Source organism: Strix uralensis, chromosome 13, assembly GCF_047716275.1.
Source record: "Strix uralensis isolate ZFMK-TIS-50842 chromosome 13, bStrUra1, whole genome shotgun sequence".
Lineage (NCBI taxonomy): Eukaryota > Metazoa > Chordata > Aves > Strigiformes > Strigidae > Strix > Strix uralensis.
This window is the reverse complement of record NC_133984.1, coordinates 8,737,878-8,759,843: the sequence shown is the minus strand read 5'-3', so window position 1 is coordinate 8,759,843 and position 21,966 is coordinate 8,737,878. Positions and strand designations below refer to the sequence as shown.

At 40.6% G+C, this 21,966-nt stretch overlaps 1 protein-coding gene across 2 annotated transcripts in view; it reads right to left on the bottom strand.

Annotated features, from left to right (window-relative positions):
• The window catches only part of MAP7D3 (MAP7 domain containing 3), a 46,684-nt gene extending 25,179 nt beyond the window's left edge, over positions 1-21,505 (bottom strand). The window contains exons 1-8 of one of the 2 annotated variants that reach the window (XM_074883095.1): positions 21,336-21,433; positions 14,283-14,341; positions 13,525-13,567; positions 7,383-7,484; positions 6,465-6,545; positions 4,895-5,058; positions 1,949-2,063; positions 970-1,002 (exon numbers count right to left, since the gene is read on the bottom strand). In XM_074883095.1, coding sequence (XP_074739196.1) covers positions 970-1,002; positions 1,949-2,063; positions 4,895-5,058; positions 6,465-6,545; positions 7,383-7,484; positions 13,525-13,567; positions 14,283-14,303 — 559 coding nt within the window. In that variant the 5' untranslated portion in view covers positions 14,304-14,341; positions 21,336-21,433. Of the gene's footprint in view, positions 1-969; positions 1,003-1,948; positions 2,064-4,894; positions 5,059-6,464; positions 6,546-7,382; positions 7,485-13,524; positions 13,568-14,282; positions 14,342-21,335 lie in introns of both variants that reach the window. The other variant, XM_074883094.1, reaches the window with a different exon arrangement.
• Between the last annotated feature and the right edge of the window lie 461 nt (positions 21,506-21,966).

Below are 21,966 nucleotides of genomic sequence, written 5' to 3'. Positions count from 1 at the left end.
TTCATGCTGTGCACAGAAAGGCAATAGAGAAGTTAAATAAAATACACATGCTTCTGCTGTGTTGCCAGAATAAGCCACAGTAGTTAAATCATACTCAGTCAGACTTTCATTGCATTTTCAAGTCTCATATTGTCAGCGTTACAAGACAGCTGCATTGAATTAGTAATGCTGTGAGCATGCACAGATTTTCAGAATTCAGATTTAGCTGGGTCTCAGCTGAGAGCTATCATCTTCAACCAGCTACAAGAAACAATTTTACTTATTAAACATATAGCCTTGACAAATGTAACAGTGATACAAAGCATTTCTATGAATGGCTCAATCTGTGCACTGAAAAGTGCCAGAAATCCAACGAAAACACATTTAATATATAGAATTATGTTTAGATAATTGGATAGATCTGATTTTGCAAAACCCTTCATGGAAAAAAATATCAAACTGCACAAAGGACCCATTCCCTTTCACAAAGTTTCAGCAAAATATCATTTGATTTTGCAAATGTTACTTCAATTGCTGGTAAAACAAAGCAAAAAGAAAACAAACCAAACCCTACCATGTACTTTTTGCAAATTAGGAAACAATGGAAGGGTTTGAAATTGCCCTTAAAAAAGAAAAAAAAGCTTAGACTACTGAACTAATTTAAATTCAAATACATGCCACTAAGAATTTATCTTCTCCTCCCCCATGCTGTATCCAGTCATCTTTAAAACCCTAAACGCACATATCCTTACCCTGAAAATTCCCTCAGGATGCCATGACTTAAGCTGTAGTTTAATTAGCTGGGAGGGATAGTTAAAAACATAGGGGGCTGCTTTCTACTTAGGGATCACATTTGTTGCACAGCTGGCCAAGATCCAGGAAAAGATCTATAAGATGGTTTTCCTTAGTTTCAGAGACACAAGAACTCAAGTTTAAAAGGTTAGTAGTGAGTGTAAAGCAACAGAAAAAGAACATTTTAGAAATCAATACCACCAGTTCCACCTTCATCTGTGGTCTGTTGTTCTGTAGAAGAAGAAGGTTTGTAAGCTAAATCACAAGGTCAAATAGCAAACAATGCAAGTTAACCAAAAAATGGGGAAGCTGGATATCATAATGATAATTTATATCAAAGCGCTTTCAAACATGTTATAAACACTTAAAAGTCAACACTCAAGCTGACAGAAGACGACACTACTAAAACACACTCAGTACAATTTCACTAATTCAGAAGATAGCCTGAATTAAAGCATTTTCTTGTTTTATTTTATTCCTGAACAATAACTTATGTTAAGTTACTTATTGGAGGGGTCTTCCAATTAGGCAGTGCATGAAAAGATCCCCTCCACTGCAATCCTGATTTGCTGGCCTGATTTCAGAATCTTTACAAGCAGAAACAGTTAATTGTGTGAAACAGGAAACAATCTGAGCTCAATTTAAAGACTGTTAAAATGCATCGTCTACTCTAGAATAGAGCCTGTTCTCAGAGAAGCTTGGACACTGCCCACTGCATCTCCTTACCCGTTACTGGTCCTTCAAATAATCACTTAGCATTGTGTTTAAAACATTTTAGATGTAGTATTACAGTACACCAGGTTTTTTTTTCCTGTTTATCATCAGTCTTAGCACACCATTACATGTATTGCATTTGAAGGAGTCAGAATTATTTTAACATTACATGTTACAATTCCCCTTATCTGATGGTTGGGAGCTGGCAATGCAATACTGCCAGGTGTTGTATTTCCCATGTGGCTTCTCTCCAGCTCTTCCCAAAGTCAAAAATAGCTCTAAGTCTGAGCAGCATTTCAGGACAAGTACAGATATGATTCTTTCCCCAAGAGCTACCCGTAGATCCTGTTTGTAAGATCCAAGATAGGAAAGGATGGCAAGGTCCCTATGAATACTGCTGCACTTGCCAGTGTTCACAACAATATTCCGTGACTTTAGCCATGCTGGAAAAGGTGCTATTTACCTGTTTTGCTCTCTGAATCTGGAGTTACAGATCCTCCCCATGACCATCTCTTCTGTCGTGTTTCCAGTCGCTGATTCCGTTCCAAGGTACGATGCATAACTGCTTCATATCGTTCCTATCATCAAACAACATCTCTGTGAAGCTTATAACTATAAAGCACAGCTATGCTAAAAGACAAAATACAGATTTTTTTTTTTCCTTAGTATGATTTAAAATCTGTTCTACCTATACTGCCTGATAACAAGCTTTTGCTACAAAAACTATCATGCAAAGGATGGTAAGGGTAATTAATGGTTTCAAAACACTGCAAACATGATTAGGTTGAGCTAAAGCACAGATAATCTATTCTACTCTTTATTAAAACAGCCACCAAACAGATTTCCTATTCAGTAAATGGCACTACTTATTTTCTAAATAGGGATGAACCCCAAACTAAGCAAAAATAATTGCTTACCCTTTAAACTATTCTGAAGTTATTTCTAAAAGGCAATAAAAATTCGCCATTATAAAATACCAAGTATAAGGTTATTTTTATTTGCAGAGAACTACACAAAGGCTAACTCAAGTCTTAACAGATACTGGCATTAATAGAGATACGATGAAACCACAAGATATGAAGACAAAACTGCAAAAAAGACCAACCAACTCCAGACCACTGCTGACAGGACAAAGAGGACTGAAAGAAGCTTTTGATTCAGTCTCCAGGACTAGTAACTGCTAATGGGGGAACTTTAGCTCTTGTCCATAAAGATGGACTGTAACCATGCTAGACTGTTTCTCCTCAGCCAGGTTTCTATACATGTGTCAACAACAGATTTCTCTTCTGGAATAGTCATATCCCAAGTGATCTTTTTAAGCAGTATTTACTGCTGATACAGTGCAGTAAGATGCCAAGGGGATTCATTATCCAAACATTTCTCCCTCCTGAGGACACAAGACTTTCACCTTATTTCAACAACATTTCACAACACAAACTAAAAAAGTCACAGTGTATTAACAGACAAAGTAAACTTGGAAGGAAGGGAGGATGGATTCCATTCACTGACAAAAGAGAAAATTAAAAGTTTTTGTTTGAAATACAAAGCTTAGCTTCCCCTCTGTTAAAGAAACCTGAACTGGAGTTTACCCAAGGTGCCAAAGTACCCAGACATTATGTAATCTGTAGATGATATTTCCATGGAGGTATCTGCATTGCGGTAATTCTTCAGAGTCACAGTTAAAGACACAGGCTTCACTTTACAGACAACAAAAAATCAGTTAGCAGCTCAAGGTGCCAACACAGTAAGTTGCACAGCTGTACAGAATAATTGAGTAACTGTGAGAAGACAAGGTATCTCAATCCTAGCCACAGCTAGTTGTCTTCAAGACTCTCTTCTCAGGCAGAGAACTGCATCTTTTTCCACAGTATTTGCTGTTCTGCTGCTGCTTCTACTTTATTTAAGGAAGATGATTAACTAAGTGAGATTTGGCTGAGGTACCAAACAATAATGTTGGAGACTATGCATTTTGGATGCATTTCTATCTACTAAATTTACAATTGCAGATAGTATCTTGCTGGCAAATATTGCCCTAAAATAGCTTAGCTTCTTTGAAAGTGATTATTTTCTAATGTCAGAGTACCAAAGTCAAGATGTGTTCTCACTTTCTGGTTGAAAGCATGGTTTACAGGTCAAGTGCACACTATTTTCCCACCTGATGGATTCTTCATGTATAACTCTATGTACAAGGTCATCTTCCTCCAGGGACCAAGTAAAAGACAAGGTTAACACCAATCAAACACTCACTGGCTAGACCTTGTCTTCCTTGATTATTCACCCTGGTGGCCACTTAAAACATATCCACCATCCTCAAAATTACACGAATAAAAGGTAGTATGGGCTTAGGAGTACACCTCTTGAAGCATAAGGGATGCTAGTTGCTTAAAGTAGTTGCTTAAAGGGATGATACTGCACTGGACTGCAGTTAAGGCCCACCCAAACATTTCTGCTTGTTCTCCAGCAATGTAAACTATTCTATGAAGTTCAAATGGAGTATCAATCTGAACACACCCAGAAGCCAATTACAGATAACTGAACCCCAGTGTCAAATACTGCCAGTCAAAAAGGGTAAAAAAAGATGTATTGCTAGAACAATGTAACAATGGCTGGACTCCAAGGGAACAGCCAGCCAGGCATACAGGCTCTTCATCAATGACCCACAGCAAGTTCTTACAACCAGCTTATGAAAGCACACGTGCGTGTCATCCCTTTACTGCTGACACCCTGGAAATGAACCCTTTCAGAACTTGCATCACATTTAATATGCAGACCTACTCTTCAAAAGGTATGGCACAGCTTTATGTATTTATTTCTACTTTCAGCTTCTATCAATTTGCAATGAGCTCTGCAACTCACACACTGCTCTACTGGCCCATGTGCAGTCAAAGCAAAGGCAGAGTCAAGTAAGAACAGTCAATACACAGTTCGAAACAGCAAATGGTACCAACACATATTATCAATTGCTCAATGTATAGTAACAAATTGTAATTTAGAACTGAAAGAATGTGAGCCTTAGGCCACAGTGGGGCCTAAGGAAGCAAGACACAGAATTAGGTCGAAGACCTGTCACCCACACTGATTTACAAACAGAATCTACAAAGTGCACCGAAAGGAATCTAGAAATCTAAGAATATGGGTGGAGTTTTTGCTCATGTGAAAAATAACTAGTGGCCAAACAGCAGCCACAGCTCCTGACGTCCTGAGTGCCTCAAGTATAGCTAAAGGTAGGCCCGGGACGGGGAATGAGGACATGTGTCTATACAGCCCACTGGACAGATGGGGAAATTTTTTAATGCTCTAAAATATTCACTAGTTCCATAACTTTCTGTTTCACATCACTTCAGAGCATGGTAATGTAGGAAAACAATGTAGGAGTTTCTTTAAAACTATAGAACTTTGACAGTAGTACCTTCTCCTCCTCTATTTTTTGTTTTCTCTTTTCTTCTACTGCTGCCCTCCGTTGTTCCTCTTTCTGCTTCTGTTCTTTTAGCTTTCGCTGCCTTTCTTCTAACTGTTTTTCATACTGGAGTTTTGCTTTTCTCTCCTTTTCAAGGATTTGTGTCTCTTTGGCAGCTGCAAATTTTTAAGAAAAAATGAAAATCAAACTTAACTATTTATTGATATTACAATGCAACCTACAGGCAAGAGACTATCAAGCAAAATATCACCACTTAAAGCTAAAACAAGAGTAGCTTGCAGAGCTGGATGACACTGCACATGTTGATGGAGTCTTTAATTCTGTCCCCAGGTTAGGCTGGAATCAGAACCTTTCCTGCCATTAGACTTTACTGTCTAGACAGGAATGTCAGGATATGCATATACCCTCTGTTAAGCATATACTTTTTTTGACATCATAATAGTGAAGCATTTATAAGTAAGTAGTAAGTTGAGTATCAAAAGGCAGAATTTGCTATGTTGCGATTTTAATTTTTTTTAGAACAAGATATAATGAAAAGATTTAAAGCACCAAGCGACAAGATGGGAAAACCCCACAGTTACTGCACCCAAGTTCAAAATAGTTACGTCGCGTTGCTATTCTCCACAGCCTCCACCTAGGAACAGCTGTGTGCAGTTTAACAGGAAGCTTCAAGTCCTGTGACAAAAAGCTAGTGGTTGAATACACAGTGGAAGTATTTTCCACAGCTCAACAGATAAAATGAACTGAGAGACCAGATAATTATACCAACAATGCACAAGCAGTACCTACATATAAGGGCCCCCAAATACTTCTGAATTTATATGCATCCTAGTCGTATCCTCTCTCCACATTAGGATAACACAATCATTCCCATTGCTGTGTGTCTTTGCTTTTACGTTAACAAACATAGAGGCCAGAGAGACACCACTCTGCACAAGCTGGGAGGCCAAGAACCAGGACTGCAGGGCATACTGTGACCCTTTCTTCTCTTGCTGCACACACATGCACTGATTCACATCACAAACAGCATAAAGCTGGGCAAGAGTTTTATGCTCTTCTCTAGGTTTCAGATAAAGCGCATACTGCTGACACTTCAATCCAGGAGTCATTTCAGTGTGCTAGGAAACAAGGGAAGCAGTGTTCAAGGCAATCAAGTCATTCAACTAGCTCAACCTTTTTTGGTTTTCTCTGAATCAGTGTTCCCCAAACCTCAGTCTTGAGGGCTACAGGAAGTAGTTCTAAGCTAAAAGTTTTACTTTCTGAAGTGTTTTTGTTAAGGCTTTCAATAAGTAACAGGCTGAATTTGCTTGGTGGTCACTAAGAAATGGAAGGTCAGAAGTGACATACAGCCTCAAGAAGCTAAAAATCTCTGGAATGTTTTCCTCTCAAATCTAATACTTCTCCATTCAGATTCACAAATGGTCACTGATGCAAGACCAAGAGCAGACCCTGTCTCTTATTCCCAGCAAGCTGAAAAAAGTGACTGAAGAAGAAATAAGAGGGTAAGTTATTAATAACAAACATTTTAGGAAATTATATTTTAAATGAAACATGAAAATACCATGTTGTTTTTCCCGCTCTTCCCTACGCTCCCTGGCCAGCCTTTGTCTTTCTTCTGTTCTTAGAGTGGAACCATCTATCACTGTCAAAAGAAAAATAGAAGACACATAATTGTCAGTTATTTTGAACACTCAAATTTAAATAAAAAAGTTGAAAGTCTTTACTATCAAAAGGATAACAAACCTTCCTGAGATACACATACCACCAAAGCACTGCACACTCTATAGAGATTAAAGATGTCGTCTGAAAAATTCATAGGAAGCCAAATACCCTTTTTCCTCTTTCCATTCTCTCACAACCACCAATCCACTATTTTTAATAGGTGCAGCAGAAAGCAGACACAATATTAAAAGGCCCAATGCATACAGTCAAAAGAAAGCCTGAGCAGAAGTCAGATTCTTGAGAAGATACCCTTATTCCAAACTCAGCTCTGATCCTCATTCTTATACGTATTAATTCCTATGATCAAGAATTACAGGAATCTAGAAAAGCTCAATCTGAGAACAGATAGTTCACCATTGTCATGACAAATTCAAAGTGCTGTAGAATAGCTAGTTTGCAGGCTAAGCAGAACTAAGACTGCTTAAGTCTTTGCAGGTATAAAAACTTGAATTTCAGCAAGAAGTGAACCGCTAACCTGGGCAGAGCACAAAAAAAAAAATCATTTAGCTTTGTTGTTATGCCCTGTTGAAAAGATAGGCAACTTCACCAACTGAACTCTGAGCCAGTCAAGAACAAAAGTCTGTCATCAAAATCAGACCTTCAGTGAATCTATGAACCATCTACCAGGTGCTTTATGCTCTGAAGCCTCCTGAAGAAAGAGCATCAAACTTCTTTTTAAAAGATGTTTTATTCATTCCCTACTAACTCTCCCTTGTGAACCCAGTACTTCATTAAGAACAATGACCAATAATTATACCTGGTTTAGTTGCTGTCTTTATGTTTATTGAGGTCTGGACTGCAATAGGGCTAACACCACTTTGGCTTCTTCTTTCTTCTGCTATGGCTTGGGCTGCAGCAACTGTGAAAAAGAATCATTTCATATTAAGAAAAGCTCTACAACCAAAACTCATGAAATAAATATCTAAAATAAATACATAAAATTCTTTTTGAGGTTGTGGATACTTTTATTAAATAACTAACTTGGGACTACTCAACTTGTAAGAAGAAAAAAACTTGTTGAATGAGACTTCAGACCTGGCACAGCTTTTCTTTGGAAAAACAATTAGGAAACCTTGTGTTTTAAAATGTGTAGCAAACCACTATAGAGTTTAAAAAAAAAAAAATAAAAATCAAACTTATTAAATAACTTTTCTAAGAAGAAAAACAATATTTAGCAAAGTTCTGAGTCTGACTTACATGTGTATTTGTGGGCTGAACACATATATGTAATAGTCGATTAGCACTGGTGGAATCATATTCTGATGAGACCCAAGCAGGGAAAGGTTTATGAAGACCTTTCATTATTTCGTGACATGAAACAGAAAGTGGACTAGCTGCATAAACAATTAAGGGATGCTTACAATGTACTTCTAAAACTGGATCTTCCAAAATAATTTTAAATTATAAATTAAGACTCGAAAACAGTAATTTGAGCATTTGTGCAGAGACCCATTCACCTTATTCAAGTCTCACCAAGGTGAGCAGAGTGAACTGCAGGGCTATGACTCCTGGTTAATCATACAGAAATGAAATGCTAGCAATATTAATTTCATCAAATAACGAAACCCATTAAGATGTCAGGGAGACTAATTTACTGTATCACTTTCCACAGATTTTCTTTATTTTGGTATCAACTTTCACTTTAACTAATCACCTTTCAGGCTGTGAAGGTGAAGCATTACAGAGAAATCAGGCAGGGCAGCCTGTAAGACAGCATTACCCCATTTTCCTGCACAGCTTTGAACAGGAGTGTCCTTACAGCAGTGACACCTTGTTCTCACCTTGGCTGACAGATACAGGGAGATCAACTTGGTTCTTACAGAAAAGCCCGACTTAGGGGGAAGCAACAGAATACACCACGCAATCAACCAAACATGAGACAGCAGAAGTTGATGCCTGTTTTAAACAGAAAAGGCAATCCACAAAAGTAACACATAACGTGCTGTGATTTCAACCATAACATGAAGGGCGAATAGTAGAATTTGGTGTTACATTTAAAAAAAAAAAAAAAAAAGACGACAGCTTTGCCAATGATCTCAGGCTTCCCTTTAATATAGTGCAGAATGCAAAGGAGGAAGGAAGAGTCTCCCTCTTCTCCATGCATTGCCATGACAACTAGTTGTGTCATGGTAATAACCCTCCCTAAGGCTGTGCCCAAGAACAATCACCTCAAAGTGTTTAATCCGATGTGATGTCAGTGATAAATGCTGATTACAATACTTATTCAGCAACTCTAAATTGTCACCCGCAGCTGTTGCCATGTCTTGAATTAATTTTTCATTGCAGCACCAAACAAAAGTCTTCCTCAGTTCCATCCCATACATCTCTGAGGCTCTTTTCAAATAAGTCAGAGACCAGATATACTGCGACACGGTAAGATTACCAATTGGCAAAGAGAACAGCTAAAAAAGGACTCACTGTAATTTCACTATGTAGACCAAAAGTCAGTCAAAAAGCTGATTTTGTACACTGTAGCACATCACATGGATGGGAATCTAGCCCAAAAATTGACCAAGCCTGAGGAAAAACAGCTTACTGCAGGTTTTTCTGAGAGCAAAAATATACAGCCAGGGCATTTACATCCAACAACACCATTGTAGATCACAAAGGCTTCTTCAAATACCATTTAAAGTCAAGACAAATACAGAAACATTTGTTGCATCCTTCCTTTGCTCTCCATCAGCAAGGGAGGAGACAGAAGGTGTACAGGCAGACTGAGCCAATTCAGCCCAGCCCAGCCGGGAAACAAACCCAGCAGAATAAATTCACCCTACACCTACAACAGGTTTAGTTAAGACCAACACTGGAATTCTGCCTCAACTCTCAAAGTTTAAACATTCAAATTTCTGTAACAAAGTTACGGTAAGAAGCAAGCTGCAATTTAAACAGGTACAGTATTAATCTTATTTTACTTGCAGAAGTATTTTATTATTAGAAATCTCACTGAACAAGCCAGTCATAATGGATGTAGGGGGTTATGTTTTAATTATTCATTTAAAAATAAACAAACACTTGAATAAAGTTCATGATTAGAACTCATTTAAAATGTGTCATATCTGCAAAGCAATTAGTTCATCTTAATTAAGGTTGCAAAAAATTACTGAAGGATCTATAGAATAGGAAAGTGGGTTACAGAAACAGTACAGCTTGCAAAGGACGCAGAGGTGAAAAAAGTCTAGAAATACTTAGCCACAGGATTTTGTATGTCAGGGTTTTTTTGTATGTCAGTTAAAATATTTATGTTCACTGCTTCAATGCTTCATTATTTCCATAGAAACAACGTGCTTACAAATTTGAAAGTAGTAGATTTAAAGGCAGTAGGACTGCACCTTCATGCTACAGAGAAGCAATCCATTTAACAAAAAGTTAGAATTAAAAGTGAACTGGGGATTTGAACAAAAAAAAATTATTAAAAGGGGAACATACATAACATTAGATGCACCCCCAAGATGTGTGAGCTCAATTTCACCAAGTCTCAGGTCAACAGACAGGTTTTACAACCCTTGTCAATTTTATGGTAAATTTACAGTATGAAACTGTGATTTTCAAAATCCACATTCTACTACAGTAAGAGAAAATGAATTGCATAATGTTGAACTCTGTAACCTTTAAAAAATACAGATTTTATTTTTCTTTAATAAGATAACTCTTAATTTTTAATACATTTAAGTATTCTTTGGCACAGATGCCTAGTTTTTTTGCCTAGTTTTCCGTAAGGAATGTAGCAGTCTGCTATGGAGCAAAGCTTCACTGAAAAGAATTTTACACGAATGTGTAAATGTAACTACCTTTGTAAAATAAGCCTAATACTTCTGTAATTAATCAGGATACTCGAGTATGGTAAACCAGTTTACAACCATTTCACTACAACCTGTGCCATATGCTGTATATTACTGGGGGGTGCCTTCATGAACATATTCAGCAAACTTCCTGGAGAAGAAAAACTCTCTTAGAGACAAATTAAATCTTATTTCTATTCTGAGCTTCCCCTCCCACAGTAGTCACTAAAGTCTTTCACAACTGTAATTTGTGATCAGCATAATGTGTGTGCTTATTTTACTGTAGACAACCTCTAAATACTTCAGCTAAAATTAATAAAAGTACAAGCCACACATGTGGCCAATAATAAGTTGTATTTATGCATAATAATATAGGGCTGTTAGGTAATTTGGGAAGTTTTCCTTCTGTACCCTCATCACCGTTTAGCACTATGTGTCTGGCCAAGTGTATCATGGATAAACCAAACCAACAGAAGCACCAGGAACTGGCCGCTGCTGAAGGCAACATGCCAGATGAAACCAGCTCTCCCAATTTCACCTTCCAGCTCACGACCGCGCTAACTGCACAGGTATGGTGGTGCCTCCCTTGCACCGAGCATGACGATACTTCCCTTTGCCGATCAGGTTTCCAATATGCCCTGAAGAGACCGGTGCTAAAAATAAAACTATTTCTATTTTAATCCTTGCACTGAGTTAATACCCTTGGCCCTTGCCAAGACTGTCAAAGGACCCACACAGTTGCTGTTCTTAGTAAACCTCATTAAGGAGTGAACCAGCCCCATCCCTTTACCTCGTGAGGTTTAGGGCTTCCATCCCATCGCCTCTCCCAGTATCTGTGACCCGGCTGGACACTACCCCACTCACTCTTCCCGTGCTGAACCAGAAAGGATAGCAGAACATGCTGACTTTCACAGCTATCCTCTGGTTCTTATGATTTAATGACTCATTATGCAGAGCAAACAAACAAAAAAATCCATGACTAAGCCTTTGAAACAAAAGTTAGGAGGTCTCCTGAATGTTAAGCATTGCTACGAATCTAAGCATTTTCATAAAAGTTTAAAGCAGGTAACAAGAAGTCAATAAGCAATCCATAAACCAAAAGTGAACTTTCCAGCAAAATATCCCTGATTTTATAGCAAACTGTGTCAAATCTGCAAGATGTCATTTTTGTCTTGCTCTACTACAGGCAGCTACTGTTCGTCTAGCAGATTGTAACCTTTTTCAGTAACACTGTTCAGATCCTTTTTCTTTTAATAATTTTTGTACGTGCTTTCAGGAAAGACAAGTGAAGTCAGCATTCAAGTTTGAGATTTCTGCACGGTCTTTTAAGCTGATTTCCACTAATTAATTAACACATTTAAGACATGGATGCAAGCTCATATGTTAGATGCTTGAAAAATTGGGTATTGGTTTTACATCATTACTCCTTGTTTAAAGGACGCCAGAAGGATGAACCCTCACACAAACAGGTGGACACCACAGAAAGTTTCTAATGATGAACAGAAAAGCCCTCTCTGTACACGTTCCTCTTTCTCTGCTTTCCCACTTCTGCCTTTTCCTGTTGATCCTCACATCCCATCTTTGGGCTGCAAGGACTGACAGGCTCCACAACCAAATACGTGAGCCTCCCAGTAGGCACCTTCTGACGGACCAGCTGGAAGGCAGATGGTTCTCCTGTTTTGTCTGGGCAGTCACCAGATGGGAAGCACACAGATCTCCAGAAAGCAGTGCACACTCTCTCAGCTTCAGCAGGCCAGAAGAGCTTCCTGTTGTCTTACCCTTATTTCAGACTCTATTTTCACACTTTCATTCTATATTTATTCCCTGCATGGGATACCTATTTTATTACCTTTATGTGTTTTCCTCCCCTTAAGCCCATTTCTGTAGCTAATTCTGTACAACAATCTGGTTTTCTTCCCAATGTTCAAGGCAGTTTAGGATGATTTCTTCAGTTCATCACAAGTATCAATCCCACTGGAAAACTTTTGACACAAGCATTCCTTTATAGTATATGAATTAGCAGCTCCACAAGTAAGTATTTAAGACACGTTTCCAAGAATGTAACTTTTTACTTATCCTTAAACATCCACACTCAGATTAAGAGCTGGAAACATTAAAAAAACCCCACATAATTAACAAAACACTACTTATTTCTTGTAAGTAAACCTACAAAGATATGGCTGAAGCAATCTTAAAGACATGTTGCTGTATTTTTTCAGCCTAGGGCATGACCAGAGAGGCACCAGGAAGGTTGCTAGTTAATTCGTGGCTTGAGCTTCCCTAAGGGAAGCATATAATCTAAACCAAACTTGAATGTAATACAAGCGCAGATCAAGGAATCAAAATTTGTCCTTAAAAGAATTGGCAGCCATCCCAAAAACTTTCTAGTCAGAGATGCTATAGCACTGGCCGACAGCCACATTGGGCAAGTACCATCCTTAGTCTAAACGCTGCTGTTACGCACTGTGAACGTATCTCCTATGGAGTCTTCCTGATTCCTGCTGTCACTCGTATTCTCTTATTTTTAACCTTGCTCACACTGCTCAGACAAGAGTTATGCTTTTCTCTACTTCATGGGAAAAGCAACTGCCAGCACAACACTCAAAGGGGACAAAGATGTCAGCAACTCTGGCAGAAGTCATCATAAGGTTGGTAAGAAGCACTCTGGTACTGTGCACACAGGGCTGACACACTAAACCCATTCCCTTTGCTAGAAAAGGCTCCCAGCTTCACCATTTGGGGTTCTTTAGGACATGTTATTATTTACCACTTGAAAGAAATTAAACTGAACCACAGCAGATACTCTCCTCTCACCCACTGGCTTTCTGCTGCCTTTGTTTTCCCCTTTGCCACACTCTTCTTCCCCCAGCTTCTTCCTCACCTTCCCAAAGAAATGTGAAAAGGCTTTGCATTCTCCACGATCCACTTGTCACTTTTTTTTTTTTAAAAGAACACAATCTTTTACCATCTCTTTTGATATGATTTGTACAAAAAGACCCCCAATGGGGACATTTCTCTACTTCACACATTCCCAACTCTCTGCAAGCTTTAATACAACTGAGATAATTTCCCTGTTCTACCTGGCATTAGTTATTAATCTGTTTATTGCATAGTGCTTACCAAGCTTATCTGCACAATGACCTCTCTTCAGAGCTGATGCTTCCTGCAGAAAGGATATACAAGCCTTACAGTCCCAATTGTGTTCTTTAGCAAACAGCCATGCATTGCTCTCTTGTCTTTGCTGTCTAGAAGCACAGTCTTCATAAGACACAGCCACAGGGAAGACAGAATTTTGGGAAGGTTGGAATGCTCATTACGTTTCTCAGTGAAAGAGCAAGGCACTAAAGTATTTGTACTTTCTGTAAAATTCTCCACCAGAATACATTAAGGCTGCATTTTAGATGCAAAAAGAGTATTTCTGCATGGTTTCTGTGGGTTGGCAACTACAAACTCTTCTTATCAACTGCAAAACAAACAGAAATTACTTTCACCTACCTTGAGTGATTTCTTTTAAAGATATATTAGACACTGCCTGCAATGCTGATGCAATAAACTATGACTAAAAGTCCCTTGTGAACCTTCCAAAGTGTAACAGAAATCAGTATCTACCTGGTCCTGCACAGTAGAAATTCCAAAGTGTCCTAATACATGGGACTAAAATGAAAGCAGCTTATATAATAAATATGCCCTTACATAATTTCTAGTGGATTCATTGTGAAATTTAGTAGCTATGTGACATAAGTTAAATATTTATATGTAAGTGTATACAGGTTAAACACTCCAAACCTGACAGAATTAGACACAGGTTTAACAGCTACAGAAGGATGCAAAAGGTAAAATGGTGGAGTTTTAAACACAGAGTGGAAGATTATTAGTACCTGCTCTTCTGTAGAGATCATTTTCTTTCTTTAATAACACTTTCCAATGCCTCAGGCTCCTGAAGTACATTAGAAAAAAGTTTTTTAACATGTTTTGTCCCTCACATTGGATTGGCTTAACAGGTGTCAGAGCAGTTTAGTTCCCACCATAATTCTAGCTCAAGTGTTGGCAAAAGCTAGACAGACAGAAAATAGCTATCACTGCTTTACTCCTCCAACTCTGGAGGCTGCCTTCACCTGACTCCTGCTCACACTCCTACAAAAAGTAACTTCAAGACAAACTTCTGCTCTATTCTCTTTCACATCTGTCTTCCCTGTTGTATTATTTATTTCTTTTATATTGTACTATCCCTAACACTGGATATTGGCTAATTTCTATCCCCTACTTCCCCCTTTCCAGAGCAGTCTGGTTTCTTTTGCTTCCTCGAAGCATGTTCTTGTAAATGCTTTTGTCCTCTTGTTTGCAGGCTGGCTATTGTTTAATACACCCAGCCCAAACAATGCCAGCAAAGAACACAGCCTAGCACTACAAGTCACAACTAACTTGAGACAAACCCTGTGAAAACACCATTTTGAGCTTTCTTTAGATGGAAGAATAATAGCTGCTTTACATGATGGCAGTGAAAACGACTGCTTTTGCCTTTTAAACTTAATGAATTTCTTATGGCAACTTTAGAGGTCATGCAAACACTGTCTCTGCTTCAGAAGAAGAGGGACTGTGTTGGCATTTACCTCCAAGAGACCAGCCTCCAGACTCAGATCAAATCACTCAATACAGCTGTGCACCAGAACACTGCTCTAAGACACTGACAGGTCTGCAGCGTGTTTAATGCTGTCTAAAACAGAACACAGTGGTGCAAAACGTAAGAGGAATTAAACTGCAAGTTTTCTTAGAACTGTATGCTTAACCTAACTAATTAAAAAATGAAAGCTCTGAGGCATTCCACTACAAGTAATGTAAGACCCCGGCAAATCACAAATCAGTTCCTGCCCCAAAGAGCTTAAAGAATGGGTTAAGTGAAAAATGACAAACAGGTGTAAAAAATCCTAAGCAGGATAAAAGGGCAAAAGAGACCAATAAAGAGACTATATTTTTGCTTCATTCACTACCTAGTGGCAGAAAGTCTTCCAGACAAATCTGAAAGTGAGTAAGGTGACACTTGCTGATCTGGTCTGGAGATGACCATCCTTGGTTTTGAATGTCCAGAACCCAACTTGTATATCATTTATCCACACCGTGCTGCAAAAATATGTTCCTTAAAGAAATTCTCTTGGCAAAACTAAGTAGAGAATAAACTTTCAAATGAATAAATGTGTTCTATTGAATTATGTTCTTTAAGTATAAAGATCTCTACAGGATTTCTCTACTCTTGTAGCCAATCCCTCTCGGACTTGGGAGAGGAATTTTAACACTTGGAAGCTTTAAAACACTTGCCCGGAGAAGGCAATTCATAGGCCACTACAGTATCTTTGCTCCCTCACAATATTCAGGTCAGTACATTTAAACAGCAGAGGGTGTCTGTAAATTAAGAGCCAGTTAAGTACTCATAAGACAGTATATTAGAAGTTCCCTGGGAATTATGAAGCCAAAACACACTACGAGGAAAGACAGAGGTATGCTGAGCATGGCTAGTGGTAACTGTTTTCTTCAAAGGCAACTTCAGCTGTGGATTCTTCACCTAGAAAGCAGAAGTTCCAAACTGACTGGAAAATAAAAATAATTTAGAAGAAAACAAATGTCAAGCAACTAGGCCAGGCTTCTTAAAAGCAAATGCTTGCATCCATTTATGTACACTGTGAACACACAGGCATATATAGGGTGGATGGCTGAGGCATTATGCAGGGCAGCTGAGGCTTCTCTTTCAAACGAAAACACTTTGAGTAACATTTGATTTTTCTTCCATGAATCCCACACTCCAAACAAGTTAATCACCAGAATCTAGAACAGTTTTAATTACTGGACAGACTTATGCAAACACATCGAAAGCATATCATCAATTAAGAATTACCTGGTTGTAAGCTATGCAATTGAAAACTAAATGGTGCTAGTTTATTTGTGGCAGACCAGGAATTCAAAATCCCGTTTGTTTTTAAAATATCACAAGTCATCTGATAGGTCATATTCACAGAAGTCATTAAAACTGCATGCTCAGAATTTAATTTGTCAGGGTATCCTTTCACAACAGGACTGCAAGCATCTCCAATTATTTAATCAAGTTTAAAGACAGACAGCAGCATTTGAGACCCCAGAGTATTTCTTCCATTTATCTCATAGTTATCCAGTGCTTTTCTTCTTAACTCTCTTATCACTTTTAAGAACTGATAATTAATAATAGCATATCAGTACTTTAAATATTTCTACCTGTTTTCTTTTTGAAAACCACAAGTGTATAAAGCAGCAGCAGTCCTTAATTCTAGTCACATTGTAAGGCTATGTACAGTTAGGGATAGTACAAGCCACAGTATCTCTGGGCTGTCACCGTTAAGAGTTATGATCCTTGAAAGTCATGTTTGTTTAATACTTCCATCTGAATTAGAGCATGGAATCCAAATTTATCTTGTGTAACTTTAACACATGAAGAAATATGTAGAGAATAGAGCATTCTGTATAAGAAATTTTAAAAAATATGTTGTATAGGCACATGGTTTTGATTTTTTTTTTTTTTGCTTTGCAGCAAGGAGGATAACTTTCTTGAATGCATTTGGAAAAATCTCAAGAATTTAAAGTTTTAAATTAAAATAAAACCTTTTTCAAAAACCATTTACAACTGGAAGTAATCTTCAAATGTTAAGCATCTAATACATAGCATACATCTTTATGGATCAGCATGAAATTATCCCTACTCTGTACTATTGCATTTCCATGAACAAGAAGAAAATGAAATTAAGGCTCATAGCCATTACAATTACACTAAGTTCTCAGCCTGACTTGGGAATGTTCTCGCTCACCACCGGGATCTATGTGAAATCCAATTTCTGTGCAGTTCTTTGCATTCATCACCTCGGCACTCTGTAAAGCAGTGTAACTACTACTGCCACGCAGGGGGAAAAAAGATGAAGCACAGAAAAACCTTAAAAGACCTTTTCCAAAGTTACTAGGAGCTTGACAAAACAAGACCTGGTGAATGCCAGTTGAATGCTCCAGTCACTGGGCCACCGTTGCTCCACAGAGTCATTCGTACAAACACCACCAAGTAAGACAACTGAACACTGAGGATGCTTTTACTGCAGCACCCCCATGCTATCAGAAACCTGGCAAAGGAATAGTTCCCTTGTCTTGCAGCTTCCCAGACAAGTCTTGAAGCCTACCTCTACTGACAACCACTCTGTAAAAACCAAAATACAAAAGTAAATTCTTTCTCTTGCCAGCAAGCAGCTCTGATGCAGAGGTCAATTAATTGGTTGAGTGACTGACAGACACTTGTGGATCCCAAACAATGTTCTCTAGACAGCACGCACCATCTTCTGTGTGGGACTTTGCCACCAAGACTGCCAAAGGGTTCTCTAGTACTTCCACAGGCGTTGGTGCAAACTTGTGTTCTGTTCTTAAGTTATGTTTTGTAACTATTACCTAGAGACCCGACAAATCTGAGCATGTTCCTCACTACTTGCTTGAGCAGTGAAGTTTCACTGTTAGTTATCCATCCAGCCTTCTTTTAGTGCCAATTCTGTGGATATGTGTTTGGTAAAGAAGTTACCAGGAACTGTGCCCCAGGCAAGAAAAAGCCAGACAGTGTCACTTATACTGGGAGAAACAACTGATCAGGTGGAATGAAGCTGTTATTAGACAGCTTCCAACCACGTTGGGCTTGGCCACGCAGGTCACACAAATTATGCCTGCAGCTAGACTTGTTGAAAAAAGGCACTTTATTTTTGTCCCAGGTCCTGAGGCAGGTTTACCAAAAGATCACATAGGTCTTGGAAAGGAAAATATACATACATAATTTTAATATACTGTTTTGAATAATATTCACAACAGTGATTCCATACACTAGTGGAAATCCTGCCAACAGCACAGCCAAGCTCTGGCAAAAGCAAATATACATTCTCTACCACTGGTACTACCTACAAAAGACAGTGTAAGAGAATTTAGTATTTCAGTGAAAATGAAGATAAAACAATAAATGCAGGCTATAACAGCTTAAATTATATGTATTTGTAGTCTGATTATCCATACCACTCAAGAAAAACCTAACTTACTGGGTAAACCACAAGTAACTGACTATTCCCCTCTTCTCAAATCTTAACAAGCTCAGCAGTGCTTATGGTATTAGAACAAGAGCAAAAATTCCTCTTCATCCCTGAAGGATGACAGCAGCAAGCATGGATCACAAGAATGGAGTAAGCAACTGCCATTTATGCACTGCTGTTTCACAGTGTACAATCACAATTCATTTCTAATGTTAAGTGATGTTCATGCATCACTGACAAATGTTAACTGGCTTCTAGATGTAGTAGCAAATTCTGCTTTTTGTCATCCACCTGAAGTAAATAAGATTGGACAAGGGTGTAAGGGCAGAAAATTATTGCAAAGGAATTGTAGAACTGGCATAGCAGGCATGATTTGGCCTGCAGAGTCTTAATTACACTTGATACTCAAAGAAAGAGAAACACCTTTTCCTCACCTCAATACTGGCTTGAATTGGCAAATAAAAGATTCTCTTTAAACTTACCGCATTGGTACAGAAGTTAGTAACAAGTGGTACCATGGGATTCTACACTTTCAAGGCCTAAAACAATCAACAAGCACCGATCAGCCACAGATCAAACCATTATCAAGAGGCTGGTAACAGAGCGCAGAGGCAGGGAACAAGAACCCAGCAGTCCTGTAATAAGGGCCCACAAAGGAACCTATGCAAAAGGTAACTGTACAAAACGTATATAAATACCTCCTAGCCAGACTACCAGAAGGAGCTGTGGTTTCTCAGCAAGATGCTGCTCATTTATATTTATTCTTTAAACATGAGATTCCCAACCAGAAGTTCACTGGCAAATGACTGACGGTGCACAGCACTATATTTGTTTTGTATAGATTTTGTTCTCCAGATTGATTAAGATAGCAAAGTACACAACTGCCCACAGACCAGCAGAAACTGGGTGCAAGTATTCTAATTAGCAGCTATTTTGGAACCTTCTCAGAAGCTCCCCATGCAGCGAACTGAACTTAGAAAGGCAGAAAGTTATGTCCCTCTCTGAACCTACCGAACTGCAGCGTGGGACAGAATGAGGTTCCTCCTGCTGTCTTTTTTTCTACATCTTCTCCAAACAGCTGTGGTATCAGACTTGGTTGCTGCTCACAACTTCTCCAAACAACAGCAAATACAGTAGCAATTATCTTACAAATTCCACTGTTAACCGCTGGACTGCAAGGATGATTTCTAAACATCATTTGCTTTCCCCAGAGAGTGAGGGAGCACTACTGATAAAAAGTCAGGAGCAGAACTGCAGCGACCTGTACAGTGACAGACAGTATTGCTTCAACTCACATTAGCAATGAGCCCATCTTCTAGCAGATAACTGCTAGAAATGCATTCTATCTAAACTGAAGTTTAGATTCTGGTTCAGTGACTTCTACCCCCTCAGGGAAAAAAAATTCAAGGTCTAGCCTTTCCAGGATCTAGTGAGGGTTTTTGTTTTTTTAACATGATGTGCATATTAGAACATGTGCATATCTAAAGTGAGATGGAGCTGCCTGGTTCAAGGAACATTTCACCTCTGGTTTCGAGACTAAATCTAGGTCATGACAGCTGTCAGCAAACACGGGCGCCCTTCTTTAGAGAAACTTAGGAGCCACAGTATAAGTGCATCCAACACACAAAAGATAATTCAGCAGTTCTAGCAGGGAGGATAAGGATCAAATAGACATGGTCTGTGCAGGTGAGAAGCACTATCTTTTGGCAGACTGTTATCCTTCTGGAACACTAGATTGTTTTAATTTTGAAAGAGAAATAAAAAGTAATTAAATAGTATTTCTGATACACAACACAACGAAGAAGAAAGACTGCTAGATGAGAGTTGTGCATTCAGAACCTTTTGCCAGCACTCTATGTAATTACATAGGTACATATATCTCTCAAGCGAGAGAGGCTGTCAAGAGTAGTTTTTGTACATAGTCCAAGTTAGTTTAAATCAAACCACAATTCTCCTTCTTTTTTTTTTTTTTTTTGTCTGGGATAAGATGTTTATCTTTTCTAATGGCTCACCCACAAAGCTAACGTGTGGGGATGCGCCATGAAATTATGCTTGGAACACACATCATGCATGCCCAATACTCATTTCAGAGTGCGATAATTATTAAGGACCGTCAGTATAAACAGGCACATAAACACATCCAAGGACAAAACCAGAACAGAGTTTCTTTCGCCCTCAAGACACCTGTTCAAAAAAGTTAAAAGAAAAATAAACTGAGGCGTTATCCAATCTTGGATTAGGAATCAATGGCACAGACTGTCCCTGTCCTCTGCGCTCGGAGCAGTCGCCGGACACATCGCTAGGACAAGCCATCTGCGATAGCTGCCAGCCTGAATGCAAGAGCCACCAGAGAAACCGAGAAGTTCAGACCGTCAAGAAGTGGTGAAAAATGGGCGACTCGTGTAACGAAGCAGTCCTGCAGCCGCCTCTGCTGCTGCCTACAAGCGGCGAGAGGTCCCAAGTCAGCAATTAACGCCTGGAGGTGGGGGAAAGGACGCCCGGCAGCCTCGCAGACCCGTCCGGGCCGGCGGGCGGGGAGAGGGGCTGTGGCCGGGCAGCCCCGGCGGGAGGCGGGAGACGCGCCTCTCCCTCAGCCCGCCGCCAGCCGGACACAAAGCCCGGCGGCCTGCGGCGGCCCCACATCCCGCTGCCCCTTCCCCCCCGCCCCGGCAAGGGGGCCGGGCGTACCGCGGGGCGGAAGGCGAGCGGGAGGCACCCGGCCCCAAGGCGGGTCGTGCCCTTGGGCCGCCGGGGCGCGGGGGGTCCCCAGACCGCCCCCGTCGGGACGGACACCCGCCCCCCCCCCCCCCCGTCCCCCTTTTCCTTCCCCTCCCGGCCCGGGGCCGCGCTGCCCGTTCTCACCCATCTGCTCCCGCAGCCCCTTCAAGGAGGAGGAGGAAGAGGAGGAAGAGCAGGAGGGGGGGGCCGCGCCGCCACCGCCGCCCTCCGCCATCTTCAGCGCCGGGACGCGCGACTGCCGGCCGGGCAGAAGGGGGACGCGGGAGCGCAGTGCGCAGGCTCCGCGCCGCCCGGCAGCGCGGCCGCGGGGGAGGGCAGGGCCGCGCCGCACCGCCCGCCCGGCGCCGGCCCCTCGCAGCCCCCGCTCGGCCCGGCCGCTCGCCGGGGCCGGGCGGGGTTTGCCGCCCCGGGGCGTAGCGAGGCCCGGGGCTGTCCCCCGGCTCCGGCGGGGTCGCGGGCCTCAAGCGGCCGTGGGGGGAAAGGCGCTTTCTCCCCCTTGCTCCGTCCCGCCCGGAGCCCGCCTAAGGCGGTGGGTGGTGAACACCCGCGGAAAGGCGCGACGAAGCGGCTAGAAACGGCCGCTCCACGCGAGCCGTCGTGATCCCTCGTGGGACAGGCCCTGGGGGGGAGCCCGGCACCCCAGGCCGCCTCAGAGCAGGACACGGCCTGTGCGCATGGCAGCAAGGCCAGCGCTGCAGCTGCCCCACGGGTCATTAACTCATGGCCCCCAACAACTGCCAGCGCCGTCCCGCCA